The sequence below is a fragment of the Drosophila guanche genome, unplaced genomic scaffold (genome assembly GCF_900245975.1).
Source record: "Drosophila guanche unplaced genomic scaffold, DGUA_6, whole genome shotgun sequence".
Taxonomy (NCBI): domain Eukaryota; kingdom Metazoa; phylum Arthropoda; class Insecta; order Diptera; family Drosophilidae; genus Drosophila; species Drosophila guanche.
The window spans coordinates 4,009,531-4,026,016 of NW_022995745.1; the positions used below are offsets into that span (position 1 = coordinate 4,009,531).

General features: G+C 50.2%; 1 protein-coding gene across 6 annotated transcripts; it reads right to left on the reverse strand.

Moving 5' to 3' along the window:
• Positions 1-1,641: 1,641 nt before the first annotated feature.
• Positions 1,642-15,266, reverse strand: LOC117581105. 6 transcript variants are annotated; one of them, XM_034267997.1, is made up of 7 exons: positions 15,022-15,266; positions 9,317-13,068; positions 9,099-9,246; positions 7,177-7,419; positions 6,662-7,092; positions 6,414-6,583; positions 1,642-6,347 (listed from the first exon to the last, which is right to left on the reverse strand). In XM_034267997.1, exons 2-7 carry the CDS (start codon positions 12,842-12,844, stop codon positions 3,554-3,556), a joined length of 7,314 nt encoding a protein of 2,437 aa, XP_034123888.1. In that variant the 5' UTR covers positions 12,845-13,068; positions 15,022-15,266; the 3' UTR covers positions 1,642-3,553. The 6 variants fall into 6 exon arrangements, with proteins under 6 accessions (XP_034123888.1, XP_034123892.1, XP_034123891.1 ...); XM_034268001.1 differs by having other exon boundaries at positions 9,240-9,246; positions 15,018-15,266; XM_034268000.1 differs by having other exon boundaries at positions 6,414-6,580; positions 15,018-15,266.
• Between the last annotated feature and the right edge of the window lie 1,220 nt (positions 15,267-16,486).

Consider the following 16,486-nt stretch of genomic DNA (forward strand, 5'->3'; position numbering starts at 1 on the left):
TATATCATATATATATAAAAATGTATATATATATATATATTTTTATGCAGGATCTTTATCAATTGTAAAACAGCAAGAAGAAAAGAAGAATGGAAACATCATCAGCACATCGAATGTCGTAAATCTAATTCTAAATTTAAAAACCAAGTCCAAAACATAAACAAAAACCATACAAAAAACTCTAAAAACAATATTTTTTGAAATTTATGTTAATAAAAAAACAAAATCCATACCATAAAAAACCCAAAACAAAAACGAAAACGAAAAGAGTGAACGAAAAAGCACCCAAAATTAAAGCGAATCTGCGAATGGCTGCCAGATCCCAGCAGCCTAAGAGATAGACAGCAAAGAGAAGCTAAAACACGCGTGGAAAGAGTTCCAAAGGAAAAGGGGTAGGGTACTCAGAAGGAGATGGCACTAGATGCCTAATAACGGGAGTCCGAGCAAAGGCAGAAGCAGAAGCAATATGGATGCCATTCAGCCTTGAAGTTCACCAGACAGACAGAGATGGCGATAGCTGCAGAGCGAGTTAGCGGTAGTGTAGAGTAGTCAGAGCGGGGAGTAGGAGAACAGTTATTCAATTATAACAGATAAATGAAAGAAAACAATTCTTTTCTATATATTCATACAATTATTTATTGTAGCCAACTATTTTTAACCAGCGACAACAACAAAAAAGAAAACCCAATAACTAAACTCGTATTCTTTACATAAACATACATATATGCATGATTGATTGATTGATTGGTTTTCCGTTTCAAATTTTGATTATCTCGAACATCTCAGCTTTTGAAAATTTAAAACTAAAAACACACGCACACACACAGGCAGACACACAGCAAAGCAAATACGAGAGAAAGATGATGATGAGAGAGCGATGAATGAATAAAGCGTTTATTTGGTGATATATTGTGTGTGTTTCGACAAACAATGTTTTCCATCGAACAATTTCACTGGGAATGCAGACTAATGCAGGCTCTCATATGGATGGGCGCGAAAGAATAAAAAAAGCCGAGAAGGGACGTGTGAGACGCTTCTTACGCGTCACAACTTTTATACCCGGCACTCAGTATTACATCTGCACCTTAGCGGTGTTTTGTCAAATTTTACATTTTTCACTTCTCACACCAACACGCTCCTTTAGCTCGCTCCCCTAGACCCACACACTGCACACTCGTGGCAGAGGCAGTGGCCGCGCACAGCAGAAGCAGAGTGTGAATGAGAGAATGTGAAAAAACAAATATAAGGTGCGGGACGGGGTGGGTTTGGCCACTGCAAATTAATTTCTTCATTGTGGCTATAAGTTTTCTTTTATCTTCAACATTGTAGATGCGGAAGGGGCCTGGGCTCATTTTTTAAATGCACTTTTAACAGTGTGAGCATACAGCCATCTGGAGGCAAAATTTGGTGACGTTAGCATTTATAGTCACTGAGATCCAGGCGCTCAACAAGACGGACGGACAGACGGCCGGACAGACAGACATGGCTCAATCGACTCAGCTTTTGATGCTGATCAAGAATATACATACTTTATGGGGTCGGAAACGTTTCCTTCTGTGTGTTACATACATTCACTTTGTGCACAAATAAAATATACCCTATTTACTCTTCGAGTACCGGGTATAAAGACCTTTTGGGCAATTATTAGCTGGACATGGGAAAAGTTTATTTCACGATTTCGTTGATCTTTTCTCTTGCTTGCTTGTTTAAAAATAATTGCATAAATATGTTTGCATGTGTATGCATGTTGTATGTGTGTGTATGTGTTTGATCATCATCGAAATGTGGTTATGGTAATTGTTTTGTTTTATCAGCTACAACGTACAATATAATAACATATAAACCTCACAAAAATCTCACACCCATACACTCTCCATCGCACACCCCACACTTTCGCTTATAGAATTCTATATGTTTGTTTTGTTTTTTGTATATAACCAAGTTCGTTAAAGGCAATCAATTGAGTGAGTCCTGGACTGCTGATGTGGCGAACTTAGTTCTAATTTCTGGGCAGGGCAGCCACAGGACAGGGCAGGGCTTTGTTTCCTTGGTTTCTTTTTGTTTTGTTTTGTTTTGTTTTGTTTTTTATATCATTATCAATAGACTTTGCTCGCTTTATAAATACTCGTACATTTTCAATGTTTCAACAACAACAATTGAATTTTCTCATAGTGTATAAATATATCTATATGCTTAACAGGCTATTTTACATTTGTATTCTCGCCGCTCACTAAAATATCTCTTCAATTATCCTTCTTCATAAACATATATATATATATCATCTCTATATTCTATTGTGTATATGTACATATACGTTTTGTTTATTTGATGTTTGGGTTCTTAGTAAATTAGTATGGAGTTGTTTTGAAAGCTTTTCAATTTGTCATGTGACATGAGAAAACCGATTCCATTTGGGGAGATACGATACGATACGATTCTCTCCAGGCCCTTCTCCTTCTCCTTTTCAGGGATCTAAAGTTCTAGAATTCTTCCAATATCAATCGACACCGATCAATTTGAATGTTTTCTGTTTTAGTGTTTGATTTCTTGGGTGTTTGTTTTGTTTTCTTTTGTATTATGTATATTTCCATTCTGATGTTTTATATATATGTATATTGTGTGCATATGTACAGTTGTGTAATAATTACCCTTAAAATCTATAAGTGTGTGTGTGTGTTTGTGTGTAGTAAATGGAAATTGAAAATGAATATAAATTAGGAATCTGCCCAGACAAAACGAAGCAATCGCTAGCCACAACGCAAACGTTTTTTTCATTTCTTTGAATGTAGATGTACAAATCAAATAATGTGTGCAGGATTCGAGAACATTGAGCGCAAGACCGAGCTCTGCTGGGACTACGATTAGCAGCGTTAGTGCCGCAGATTTTGATTGATCTTTCTTTGATATTTCTTCATAATTTTAAACATTAGCTTGGGTGCGTATGTGTGTGTGTGTGTGAGTGTGTGTGAGTGTGTGTGAGTGTGTGTTTTTGTGGAATCTCTCTACCACCTTTTCTACGTCTAACCACTTGGCGCTCTAGCAATTTTGGTATCTATAATACACGAATCGCAAGTGAATGTGCTCCTTAAATGTAATAAAAAAATATATACGATATCCTAGAGACGATTAGAGTATAGGTTTAGGTATTTCTTATATGCATATCTAACGAGGGGTAGCCCTTAACTCGTATCTGCTTTCGTGTGTCAGTTGCTGGCACCAGTTTGCTCCGACTGCGAGTGAAGCTCTCTCTCTAGAGTCGATCGAGATGTCTCCGATACTCGGGACATTTTTCAGTTCGCAAACAAACAGCCTACTTATTTAGTTGTAGTTACTTAAGTCTAGACATAATCGTAGCCGTATATCTCGATTTATACACACAAAAGTGGTAAGTAAGTCTCAAACACTATCTTGATTTTCTCCTCCTTTATGCTTCTGCTTCTCTTTCTGCTCTATGGATTTTGCTCTTCTGATTTTAAGGTATGGTCTTCCCTTTTCACAACTGCCAACGTACAACGTGGCAGCGTGCCAGCTGCACCGACTCTGCAGCATGCCATCACTCTTTGGAGGAGCCCGAAGAGTCGCCACCCTGCGGAATGACAATCAGGCTCTTGGGTATCTTCGATATGGCATTGTCAATCAGCCTCTGCTGCTGCATCTGCATCTGCTGCTGCTTCAGAGTGTAGGTGGGGCCGCCAGCTTTGAGGCTGCTGCTGCTGCTGCTGCTCAGAGTGACCGTCGAGGGCTTGGGCGTGAGGTGTGGCATCTTGCCCGTGGGGCCTGTACCGCCGCCGTTGCCATTCAGGAGATACTGCTTGGGATCGGGGAAGTTGTTCCACAGCCAGGAGCTGCTACCGCCGCTGTTGCTGGTGCTGCTGCTGCCGTCTAAGCTGTGATTGAGGTTCATTTGGGCATGGCCCTGGCTGGCGATCTGCGGAATGTTCAACGGCGGCATGGGCTTGGGGGCCAGGCGGGCCAGTCGCCCCGCACCGGCTCCAGCACCAGCGCCAGCTCCTCCTCCCGGCTGGAGTGTTGGCATCTGCTGCTGCTGCTGGGAGTGCTGCTTCTGATGCTGCTGCTGCTGCAGCTGTTGAAGCTGCTGTCGTGCGGTCTGCTGCTGCTGTGCCATCTTGACCATGTTCGAGTAAGCGGCACCCAAGGGAGGGCCTGAATTCTGACCGGACTGCGATTGCGACTGTGCCTGGCCTGACTTTGGCTTGGCGTTGGTCTTGAGCATTTGGTCGCGCATCAGCTTCTCCCGTCGCAGGATGCACATGCGGTTGTAGTCAAAGATGGATATGAGGTAGGGCTTGCCACCGGACTGCACTTGAACGAGGGCTGGGAGCCGTCGGCCATCGGCTGTCTGGTAGAGAGCCTGCGACTTGCTGGTCACATGATTTTGATCCTCCAGCGGTATCAGTGTTGGCTTCCAGCTCTTGCACTCGTGCCGCTCCTGCGTGGTCAGTGTTTCCGGCAGTATGACCACGTTCGGCGATGCGGCCGGCCCTCGTCTGCCTGCTGAGGCAACTGTTCCCGTCGTTCCTGCCGCTCCAGCCTTTTGCAACTGCAGTCGCCTGCTCAGATGAGTGCCAATCAAGCTGGAGCCACCCGGAGCCATTGCTGCAGCTGCGGGCCCCCCACCGGCCGTTCTTCTTCGCGCCAAACTGATCAACTCCGGCGGTGAGTTCAGCTGCTGCACCACATGGCCCGTTGGCGTCTTAGTGGACGTTGCGGATGACGCTGCCTGTTGGTGCTGCTGCTGCTGGTGTAGACTCATCGGCGTGGTCGGCTTCAGCTTGGAATGGAGACCCCCGCCCAGACGTGCGCCCGCCTGCTGCTGCTGCTGCTGGGACTTGCTCTCGTTTTGAGTGCTAAGCAGCTTGTTGGCCACATCGAGAATCTTGTGTGGCTTCTCCTGGGCGGAATACGAGACGGCGGCAACTGGGCCAGTCTTCGTGCCAGTCGCGTGATTGGCGATCAGTGTGGCGGCTGTCAGGCTGGTGGAGATGGCCAGCGACGAGGAGAGCGGCACAATCTCAACGGACTTGTTTATGCCCAGAAGGTTGGTCTTCAGTATGCTCCGATTGTTGACGCTGCTGGTGGGCACCAGGGGTGGGGCATTCTTGAACTGGGCCGGAGACAAGACTGCCGCCTTCTGGGTGCCTTCACTACCCTCGGGTGACGACGACACAGACGACGCAGAGGAGATCGATGCCGGCGACGAGGCGAGTGTGGCTGTTTTGGCTGTGACTGTGGCTGTGCTTGTGCCTGTTCCTGTTCCTGTGCTTCCTGTGGCTGCGGATGCGGCGGTGCTCGGCGGCACTGGCTTGTCCTTGGGACGGGCGATAATGGTCACCGCATTCGAGCTGAGCTGCTTGGTCAGCTTGTCCACCGAGACGTTGGTGAGGCGTTCCAAGTGCGAGTTTAAATCTTCCTTTGGCGATCGTTGGCCCTCATGGCCGCCGTCCTCATCTTCGTCGTCGTTCAGCTCCACCAGCGGAATGAGGGGATCTCCCTGAGCGGCTTGATCTGCAGATTGGTTTGAGTTGGCGATGGGCGTGGCCAGGGCAGTGCCAGTGGCCGAAACGGCCTGCGATAACGAGCCCGGGGAGGCGGCTGCTGTGGGCCGCTTTCCCGCTGCACTTCCTGCATAGGAGTGGCCATGGTCGAAGGAGTTTAGCCGCTGGCGCACGGTCTCCGTGTAGACGGTGGCATTGGATGAGGCATGGGCACCCAGCACCAAGTCCCCGTTGCGATAGTACTTCTCCAGCAGAATGAGATGACGCAGGAAGGAGCTCTGATTGCCATACGGCTTCTGTAGCTCCTCCCAGAGTCGGCGCGTCGGTTCGTCATACTGCAGAAAGGTCTGAACGCGCGTCCAGCCCTCCGGCGTACGCTGGCTGCTGCTGCAGCCGAAGGGCACCTTGAACTGTAGCCCCATCTCCTCCTCGCCGTGGAAGAGTTCGCGCATTGAGATGTTCGGGTTGCCGCGCAGCACAGTCGATATGTCCGGATTCGCTGCATTGGAACCATTTGCCGCTCCACTGCCACTCCCGCTGCCACTGGCCTGAGTCTCGCCAGGCAGATTCTGCTGTAGGATGGCCTGCAGCTTGGATATCTGCTTGCTGGTGCCAGTTGCCGTGCCTGCAGCGGCCGTGATGGAGGAGCTGCTCGAATTCGAGTCCGTGGGACCATCAAAGTCCACCACCAGCGGCTGCATTTCGGCATCCTCGTGCGTGGAGGCGGCTGCACTTGTGGACGCAGCGGATGGTGCATTGTGCTCAACCGCCTCATCCTCCGCCTCAGACACCTCATTGCTGGCATCCTGCAGATTGCGCACCTTGAGCAGCCTGCAAGGGAAATACAAAAGGCATTAGGGATATAAATAATCACAACTCTGCTGCCTCGGAACACACCTTTTGCGATAGTTCTTGACAAACTCTGCCTTCTGGGACTTGGTGCTGTCGGGTGGCTTCATCAGCAGATTGGCAAAGTAGCGGCAAAGCTTGCACACGGCGGTGCCCATGACCAACTGAACGAGTATGCCCATTTCCGTGAGCGCCTTCTCCAGTCGATCGGTGTCCTGCTAGCGGCAGAAAGCACAGAACAATGCATGAGAGTCAGCCAAAGAGAGAGAGAGAGAGAGAGAGTTCCACCCACTCACCGTGGTTATGTTGTACATGTGATTCTTGCCCAGCCGCCGCTTGCACAGGACACAGCCGGTAAACTGAATGATCGTATTGTAGTGGGCCTCGCATAGCCAGACTATCGATGTGCCGGCGGGTATCTCGAAGCTTAGCTGGAACTTCTTGACGCTCTTGCGTATGAACTTGCGTCGCAGCTGATGTCCGGCTGTCTCGCAGCAATCCTTCACCGCGCACGAACGCTGAGCACTGCCCGCCGATGTGGAGGGGCCCAATTCGGGACCTTCGGCGGACCTTGAGCCAGAAACGGAACTGCCACCAGGGCCGCCCGTCTCCAAGTGACCGGGTGCCGAGAGACGCTTCTTGTTGTAGGGCGCCGCATTGGCGCGACGATCCACATGCCGAAAGCAGGCATCGCACAGGCAGTTGTCCACAGTCAGCTTTTCCTCATCTAAAAGATGGGAGGGGAGATGGAAAATATTAGCATTTATTTGGAGTGGGTGAATGGGAAGTGGTTGGGCATCCTAACACCTACTTGCTAAGATCTTCTGCTGTCGCTCCACCGACTTGATCTGTCCCACATGGCAGGGCGTGTCGTACAGCCCGAACTTGCCGCTGCAATAATAGCACTGATCCTCGCACAGCCGCCCCGGATGGAACTTGAACGAAGATGCCTTCTCTGGTATTAATATCTTTTCCTTTTCATCCTTTTTCACCATTTGATAGAAGCCGTGATCCACCACTCCATGGCCACCATGACCCTCCGATTGCGATGAATCTGAATCAGAAAAGGAGAGAGAAGAGGAGAGAGCAGAACCTTTTGTTAGTCCTTCCATTCATTCATATTTTCTGTCTTTCTGTTCTGTAACTGAATGTATCTGTTTGTATGTAGCTGTGTCCATAACTGTTGGTGTTTGCTGTTCGTCTGTTTTGGATGAGACAATGAGACGGCGGAGATGAGAGTTGTCGCCTAAACGGATGAACGCATGAAACGAATGAAAATCAGGGAATCAATCCATGAATCAACTTTCTTTATGCACTTAGAGCTTGATCAAAGTCAGTGTTGCCAAATTAACTTTCTGTTCTGACTAATGATAAATATTCTAGCAGTATTCCCGCACTTCTCAGCAACGAAGAGGCAGGCAAAGGAGTCTTCTGGCTCTCTCATTCATCACTAGTTTTCCCTTTTAGCTTATTGCTTAGATTTTTACTGTGGCTCACTGGCAACACTGATCGAGGACGTATTGGACTGTGGTTTGATTCCCTGAAAGCACTAAGCAAACAACTCATAGAGTGGTCAAATGGAGTAACAACTGGCTGCCTAATCAGTATAGTGGATTGGCTCCCAGTGCCTTCGGCTCTTCGTGAGAGAGCCTTCGGCTGAGAGAGTTTGGCGTTGGCTCTCTTGAGCGTTTAACGCAAAGCGATTCTCGCAAAAACAAAGTTTTGTTTTTCTCTTTGAAGACTGCTTCGTAATTTCATGTGTGCGGTGACACATATGCACATACATACATGTTGGCAATGCGTGTATCTGTTCTCGACTTCATATGCGTTTTCCTTTTTAGCGCTTGAGACGTTTGGCACTTTTGTGTTGCTTCTGAGCTCACATACCCTTCCTTCAAACTTGAGACTTTCAGCTTGCCCCAAAAACTAAGTAAATTGACTTTGTTATAAACGGTTATAAACATCTAAATATGTATATAAATAATGAATAACCGCAATTGACTGTGTGAATAAACATAGAGAGACACACACGAGACTACGAAACCAAAATAAATTCTTTTTCGGCACAGCTGTCATGTCTCCTCTTATAACTCTATGTTAATTCACACAGTGTACGCTGAATATTCTAATGGAAAATATTTGCAACGCCCAGTCAATTGAGATTATGCATTATTTATATACATATTTAGATGTTTATAACCGTTGATCCCTTTCGTCCTAGATGTATTTAAGAAATATATAAGCATAGAGAGGATACACAAAGTCAATTTATTTATTTTTTGGGGCAAGCTGAAAGTCTCAAGTTTGAAGGAAGGGTATGTGAGCTCAGAGGCAACACAAAAGTGCCAAACGTCTCAAGCGCTAAAAATGAAAACGCATATGAAGTCGAGAACAGATACACGCATTGCCAACATGTATGTATGTGCATATGTGTCACCGCACACATGAAATTACGAAGCAGTCTTCAAAAAGAAAAACAAAACTTTGTTTTTGCGAGAATCGCTTTGCGTTAAACGCTCAAGAGAGCCAACGCCAAACTCTCTCAGCCGAAGGCTCTCTAACGAAGAGCCGAAGGCACTGGGAGCCAATCCACTATACTGATTAGGCAGCCAGTTTTTACTCCATTTGACTACTCTATGGGTTGTTTGCTTAGTGCTGAGAGCGAGAGAGAGAGAGACACAGACTGTCGGCAGACGGGCAGAGCAGGGCAGGGCAGTGATGCTGAAAACCAACCCAAAAGAGATCTATGCTGGAGCGCACCCAAGTGCTTGGCTATCGTCGAGTTGTTTTGGTTGTTGTTGTTGTTAGTCGAACTGAAACGGTTATTGGTCTTTCGGCCAGAATTACCCGACGGTATGTTCGACTTGGTCGCACCTTCGTTCTGCAAAATACACAAAAAAAGGAACAAATTAGAGATAAGATTAAGCAAGGCTCTTGGGGCAGGCACTCACCTCATTCTGTATGGTGTAGTAGGAGTCCTCTGCATGGACGCCATGCTGGTCGGCAGATCGATCCGCTGAACCATGGCCGCGGGCGCGACCCTTTTGGAATGTCATCTTGAGGGATTGTCGGCGTACGCCGTGGGCACCAGAGCCAATGCCTGACCCTGTGCTGGCAGCACTCGCCTTTCGCGTGGCACTGCCCATCGAGGAGGAGGATGAGCCAGAGCCAGAGGAGCCGCTGCCATGGATGACAGTACCCGTGGGCACGCCGCCACTGCCGCCGGCTCCACCGTTGCTGCTTCTATGCAGCTTGATGACAGTCTTCAGTGTCCCGCTGGACTCCACGTGAGTGGCGCTGCCGCCCAAGCCCGATCCTGCAGCTGCTCCCGTTCCCGCTGCCGTTCCAGCCACAGCCGTCGATCGTCGCTTGCCGCTTGGATAGGGCTGCGGATGCTGTTGCTGGTACTGCGCCTGCCGTGTCTGTGCCTCCTGCAGGTCCTGGCGCCGCTGCTCGGCGGCCTGGTGCGTGAGCAGGCCAAGATTATGAAGATGAATCTCTTGATCGCGCCGCTCCTTCTCATCGCCAGAGAGTCCCATATCATGCTGGCCATTGGCCTCTGCATTGCTCGTGTATTCCAGAGTCGCGGGCAGGAGATTTTTCTCTTCGGACTGGTCCTTGTGGTCCTTGAGGGCCTTTAGGCAGCTGAGCTGAGGAGCTGCGGAGTCGTCGCCTGCATCCAGATTGGGCTTCGTTTCGGTGGCTGTTATGGCCGCCAAGGGCTTCTCCTCATCCTCCTCATCCTTGAGGGTCAGCTGAATGTCGAGACCTTCGTGACTGGATCGCCTGGGCGATGTGCTCGTCATCGATAGGTTTTCCTTGTTCTCCTCTGGAAAATCATTGTCCATTTCGTGGTCCGCCATCAACGGCAGCTCCTGCTGTGTTTTTTCTTGCTCTGAGTCATCCTCTGGCTCTGCGTCTGCTTCTGCTTCCATTTCGACGTCCACATCCATTTCCATTTCTGTGTCCGCATCGTTTGTTGTCAATTTCCCCAACACCTCCCCGACACAGCGTCCCGCCTGCTCCGCCTGCTGCTCCTCCGCCGTATCCGTAGGCACAGGCACCGATGGCTCTTCATCTGTTACCGCCGGCAGTTTCTTTCCCTCGAATCCCTCCGGATCAGCATTAGTTGAATCTGGATCACTGGCAACACCAATGGCCTTGACCCTGGCCAGCTGCTCCATAATCTCGTGATCCAATTCGTCAAAGTCATCCTCGTCCACCACATGGCCATCATCCCCATTTACAGCGACATCATCCGTGTGTCCTCGCTCCTTGGTGCTTTCCTCCAGCCGAAGTGTACCTGCCTTCAGGGAGCTGTTCGAGTGCAAGGAATCATCCAACGCGGATTTGCCTTCCGCTTCTGCCCCGGCCTCGGCTTCCGCCTCTGGTTCCGTTTCGGACTCTGGTTTTAGCTGCAGCTCCAGCTCCACTTCAGTTTTCGCTTCTGTCTCCACTTCCGCATCTGCGTCAGGCTCCGATTCGGCTTCAGCTTCTGCTTCAGCTTCAGCTTCGACTTCCACTTCGCTGTGGCTGGCTATTTGGACAATCTCCCCTAGCTCTGGGTCCTTCTCGATGCCCAGATTGTTGGCCAGGAACTTCTTGTAAAACTTGACGCTGATCATGTCGGGACTGAGCGACGCAGCCTTGCCAGCCTCGCCGGATGCGGAGACCGATCCTGAGGCAGACTCCGACTCGGACTCTGGCAGTTCCGTCGCCTCTAGCGGCGACTCCTTCAGCTTATCCTTATCGGCATCCGCTGGATCGGCGTCCACAGTGAGCGGTTCAATGCAGGAGGCATGACCGGAGGAATGACCGTTGGCCCCCCCTCCGCTGGTGGTGGAGCCCTCATTTTCCATGGCCTGTGTCTGTGTGTCCTTCAGCAGGCCCACCACAGGATCCACTGGCAGGAGCAGGCTGTCGTCAAAGTCCGGCGTCAACTTCTCCATCTTGATGTCGGCAGGAGCCAGCAACAGGTCGTCCATGGACGATGCCATGCTGTCCTTGGAGTCCTCGTCGCCGCCGCCATGCGAGCTGGTGGCAAGCGAACTGGCAGATGCTGTCTTCCGTGTGGTGGAGCCCACCCGTCGCCGCTTGGCCATCAGCGGCTCGGCAGCAGCGGTAATTCCCACTCCCAATCCCAGTCCACCCGGCGATCCCGCCTTGCTCAGACGTGTGGCACGCGTGCTCGTGGATGCAGCACATGCTGTACCTCCAGCATTCTTGGTCTGTGGTCTGCCCCGACCCCGTCGTCCCCCTGAGGTTGGTGTTGGAGCAGCAGAAGGAGGGGCGGGAGAGGGTGTGGTTGCTGGAGAGATTGTGTCCCTTTCAGAAACTTCCTGCTTGATCGGTGCAGCGGCCTTGGGTGGCTCTTCGGCCGTGTCCACGGCATCGTCGATCTCGTCATCCGGTGGCGGCGCCTTCACCTCAATTTTACTGTACTTTGTCGCACTCTCAACGTCGTCCTCGGAGCGCTTGCGCTTGGTGGCCGGCTCCAGTGGCGTTGGGACCACTGCCTGGGACTTTCTTGGTCGGCGGCCGCGTGCTGGCGGCAGTGGCTGCGGCTGCTGTTCGCTGGAGGCGGGCACCGTCGAGGATTGGCGACGATTGCGAGTGACGCGTGTGTTGTTGGCCTGCTCCTGGGCGTGTGACTTGCGGGTGACACGATTGCAAGTCGGCGCAGGATGCTGCTCTTTGTCCTTTTCTTTCTCCTTTTCCTTGTCCTTTTCTTTCTCCTTTTCCTTGTCTTTTGTGTCTTTGTCTTTTTCATCGACTGCTGCTGCGGCTGCTGGCAGGGATTCCAGTTCGCTGCCATCGATGGCCTCTTCTTTGACTTGCACTGGCCCATCCTCGAGCTTGGCGATGGCTTCTTTGGCTTCTTTCAGATCCTTAATGGACTTGCGTCCGCGAATGACGGGGGCAACAACTGAGCGCTCCGCCGAGCTCTTCCTCTGACTTCCCGACGACTGCGAAGGTGGTGGTGGCGCCGGCGGCTCCTCGCCATCTTCGCTTGCCTCACGATTCCTCGTGGCTGTGGCTGTAGTTGTGGGAGAGCTAAGCAACAGAAGCGGCGACGAGAGTCGTGTGATTCGAACACTCTTGCTGCCCAGTCCATCGCTGACAATAGTGGGTGTGGGTGGCTTTGGTGGGGCCACCACCACCACCCCCTCTGTTATCGTGGCGGGGGAGGACTGGTCTCGGTCCACATTCGAATTGGCATCCCCGCTGGACTGCAGCTCCTGCTCTACCGCTTTCTCTTTTTCCCCTTCAACATCCTTTTCCTCGGGAGGGGGGGATGTGGCTCCGGCTGTGACTGTGGCTTGCTCCTCGCCAGTGCTTGAAGACTGGTCCTCGCTGCTGGCTGGAAGGATCACAGTGGCTGAGGTATTCGCAGTGTCCTCCAGGACGGCTGCGGTTGGGGTTTCCGCCTTAGGGGCGGCTCCCGTTGTGGCTGCGGCTCCTGGCTTGCGGTTCGACATCCTTGACGAGCCGGTGACGGAGACGCCGTCACCTAGCGCAGCTGCTGCAGACGTTGCTGCTCCTATGATGCCAGCTCCTCCGCCTCCTCCTGCAGTGGCTGCTGCGACTGTAGCTGCTGCTGATGTTGCTTCTGCAATCTTCGGCAATCGGATGCTGATTGTGTCCACTTCGAGTCACAGTGAGTTGGTCCCATTGGTTGACTTGGATTGATGATGTGGATTTCCTGCAAAGACAGAACACAAAAGAAAACTCAGCATAAGTCCATTGTGGATCCGATTACTAATACGCCATGTGGGAAAGGAGAGGGGGGTTGGGGGGAGGTCACAAGAATGGGATATGATAACCAGGTGGATCATCCTTTTTAGATTCCCTCTCACTCACACGTCAGTTTATTAATTGAATTTCATTTGGCTACTGCCTGGATATCCCAATTTGTAATTTGTGAGGTTATGTGACAGCAATGGAATTGATCCTGAACGAAGCTCGACGACAGCGGGCGGACAGCCCGAAGCACACCCGAAGCTGTCGCTGGAGCCAGCCAACCAATCAACCAACCTGCCTCTGGGGCTAGAACATTAAGCATGCTTTGCAGTTTCCATACGCTGCAAATGCCAAGCCCCCCACCACACCGCACCGCACCACAGCCCCCACACACTATCGCACTGGCATAGTCGTAAAGTCGAAAACAAGTTTTGGCAGCAGCTGGAACTGCGGTTGTGAGAGAACGGAGCGGAGCGGATCGGAGCTAAGCGAGAGAGAGCGGAGAATGTGAGGAAAGCGAACCAGAAGCTGAAAGAAGAGCAAGAGCCAAAGCTGAGGAATTGATGGGCACATTTGAGTAATCCCCAAATCGCTTTGGTATCCTGCTGTTGTTGCTGCTGCTGAGCTGATCCCCAGAGCCAAAGTACATTCTGACAAGCGCCATTTTGGTGTGGCCAGACTAGCGCAAGCAAATAATAGTCAGAGCCACAGGCAAAGCCACGGCCACAGGCACAGGCTTAAATCAGGCAGAAGGGGAACAGTGCCAAAGACAGTTTCAAAATTTGTTTCAAAGGACAGGCGACCTTCACTTTGATTTTGGTGTTTCACCGTTTTTGATTTTTAGTATGTGCTGCTTGCGGCTGCATTCTGCACTGCTTTGGCAGAGGAAATCTGCATCATTTTCACACAGCCACGGATTTAATGACACAAACACATACTTATATACTGACGCTCGCACACACATATTATTAACTGAAGCCATCGCCACCACCCTCTGCAGAGCCGAGCAATGAAACGATGGTGGAAAGCAAGCATAAGGGAAAATGACACTGACAGCGGCAGCGCAGAGGAGACGTACCGAAGAAGACGAAGGCGGGAGAGACAGCGGGGCAAGTCGAACGACAACAAAACAGACGAATAAAGGAAGTAAAAGCGAATCGCAAATAACAAAATGAAGATGAAGTACTTATGTGTGTATACACTATTATGTAGAATGCACGCACACCACAGCCTGAAGCCACGGGAATATTCCCGTCATAGCATAGCCACTCTCGTGTAAATGAAGTGAGCAAAAAACGTTGACAGGGGCAATTGTAAACACTGGCCACACTGGCCAAACGAAGAGCGCCGAAACTATCACAGTGGGCCAGGCCAGGTCAGACCGTGCCGTGCCGGGCCAGGGCAACGGAAACTGGCCCAAGAATTTTCACCAAATGGAAAAGTTGTTAAAGAATTGGCAGAGTTGCCATCAGCGTTGCAATCGTCCGCCTCGGCAACTCTCGCACAACACACACAAACAGAGAGCCACACTCGCACGCTCGCTCGCTCACTCACTCTCGCACACAACACACGCACACAGACAGGCATGCACGTTCGGCCAAATGAAAAACTGTGGAAATTGTGCGGACCTAAGGGTCGCCAAAGAACAGTTGCAAAAAAAACAAAACCAAAAAAATAAAAATGAAGCAAACTTTACAAAATTTGCTGTTTTCTTTTCAATCTGTTCTCTTCTTTTGGTACAACAACAACAAGCATGACGCGCGAACGGAACAGCACTCACTTGTCTCTTTCGTTTCACTTTTGAATTGCTTTTCGCATTTGCTTTTTCATTGAAACCGAGCGGCAGCCGAAACGAAACCGAGCCCGAAAGACGAACGAAACGAAACACAAACGCAAACGCGAATACTTTACCTACTTAATGCTCTTTCTGTTCAGATGTCCATTTGCGAATTTTCCGCTTTAATTTTCATTGAATCAATGCGACGACGACATTCCCCGTCGGGGCGACAGAGGGCGCCAACTCCTGTGATGGCCGACTTACGAAGAAACTGCACCCAGGCAGGAGCAGAACAAACAAAAAAAAATAATAATAATAAAATAAAATGCAGAACCCGAACCGAATGAGTTGTGAACGCAAACACGGTGTGAAGCGAAATAACGAGGCAGAGCAGAGAGCACGCAAGAGAGCGTTGTGCAGTGAGTGGCGGCCCGTCGATGGCGGCGAAAATCTTTTATTCGCCTCGCCGCCGCCAGTTGGCTGTGCCATGAGCAGCACCCACCGCCAGATACACTCTTTTTTGTGTACGGGGGATGAATATGCATGCCTGTTAATACATGCATGAGTGTGAGCGCACACTTTGAGCGTCTATGATCTTGCTAGTGTAGGGCATTGAGTGGTCGACGCTACCGGCTGGCTGTATGTTTTATTTGGCAAATGTTTGCTGGCCTCTCTCTCTCTAGCACTTTCGCCGTCTGGCTCTCATCTTATCTCGCCGTGACGGCTGCCTCGTCTTTTGTTCCGTCGGCAAAGGACTCCGGCCGGATCGTAGTGGGCAGCATCTGGGTAGCGAAATAAAGCCAACTTTTCAATACGTTAGAATTGTTGCGTTGCTCTCGTGCCCTTTACAGATTCCTGCCTCCCTCTGATCATCACCACCCACCATCCACATCGGATGCTGTTGCACGGTTTCTGTTTTTGTTTCATGTCCTGTACATCCCAGTGGGGGGAACATCCCAGCAGCGGAAGACGTGCACGAAGCCATGTGCGTAACAGTTGTCACTCGCCTGCCCACGACAGGGAATCCTGCAAGTGTCAGGTGGCGTCCTGCGTCCGTTGAAACATTTCCACCCCCTTCTTGTCTTAAATTCATCGGACAAAATAGGACGAGTGAAGGGAAGCGGCAGTAACTGGGTTAAAGTCAAACTTAATTGCCAAATAAACGGCGCCCATTGGCGGCCAATGAAGGGCAAAGGGAAAATCAATAGCTTTGCATCGCGTTATGCACCGAATGAGGAGAAAGAGAGAGCCAAGCCGAGCCGCTGGCGTTAACAATGTCATTTGTCTCTACTGGCCGCATGCATATTATGTACATACTATACATACACTTGTACATACAAACAAGTCGTGGAAAATGGCTTTCCCTCGAACTGGGTCAAGTGAAAGGCAAGGCAGGATGGCGGCAAATGAGGACACGCCAGTTCTTGATGGCATTCACCGCCCCCCGGCTTATAGGCAATGACATCATCAATTAGTAACATTGACCACGGCAAACAAACCCCTTAGATCGATTATCCTGTCTGGGATGGGCACTGTTCAATTTTTAATCACTTTTTAACGATGATCCTTTGTACAGACGCTTTTGTTTTCCCATTTGATTAGT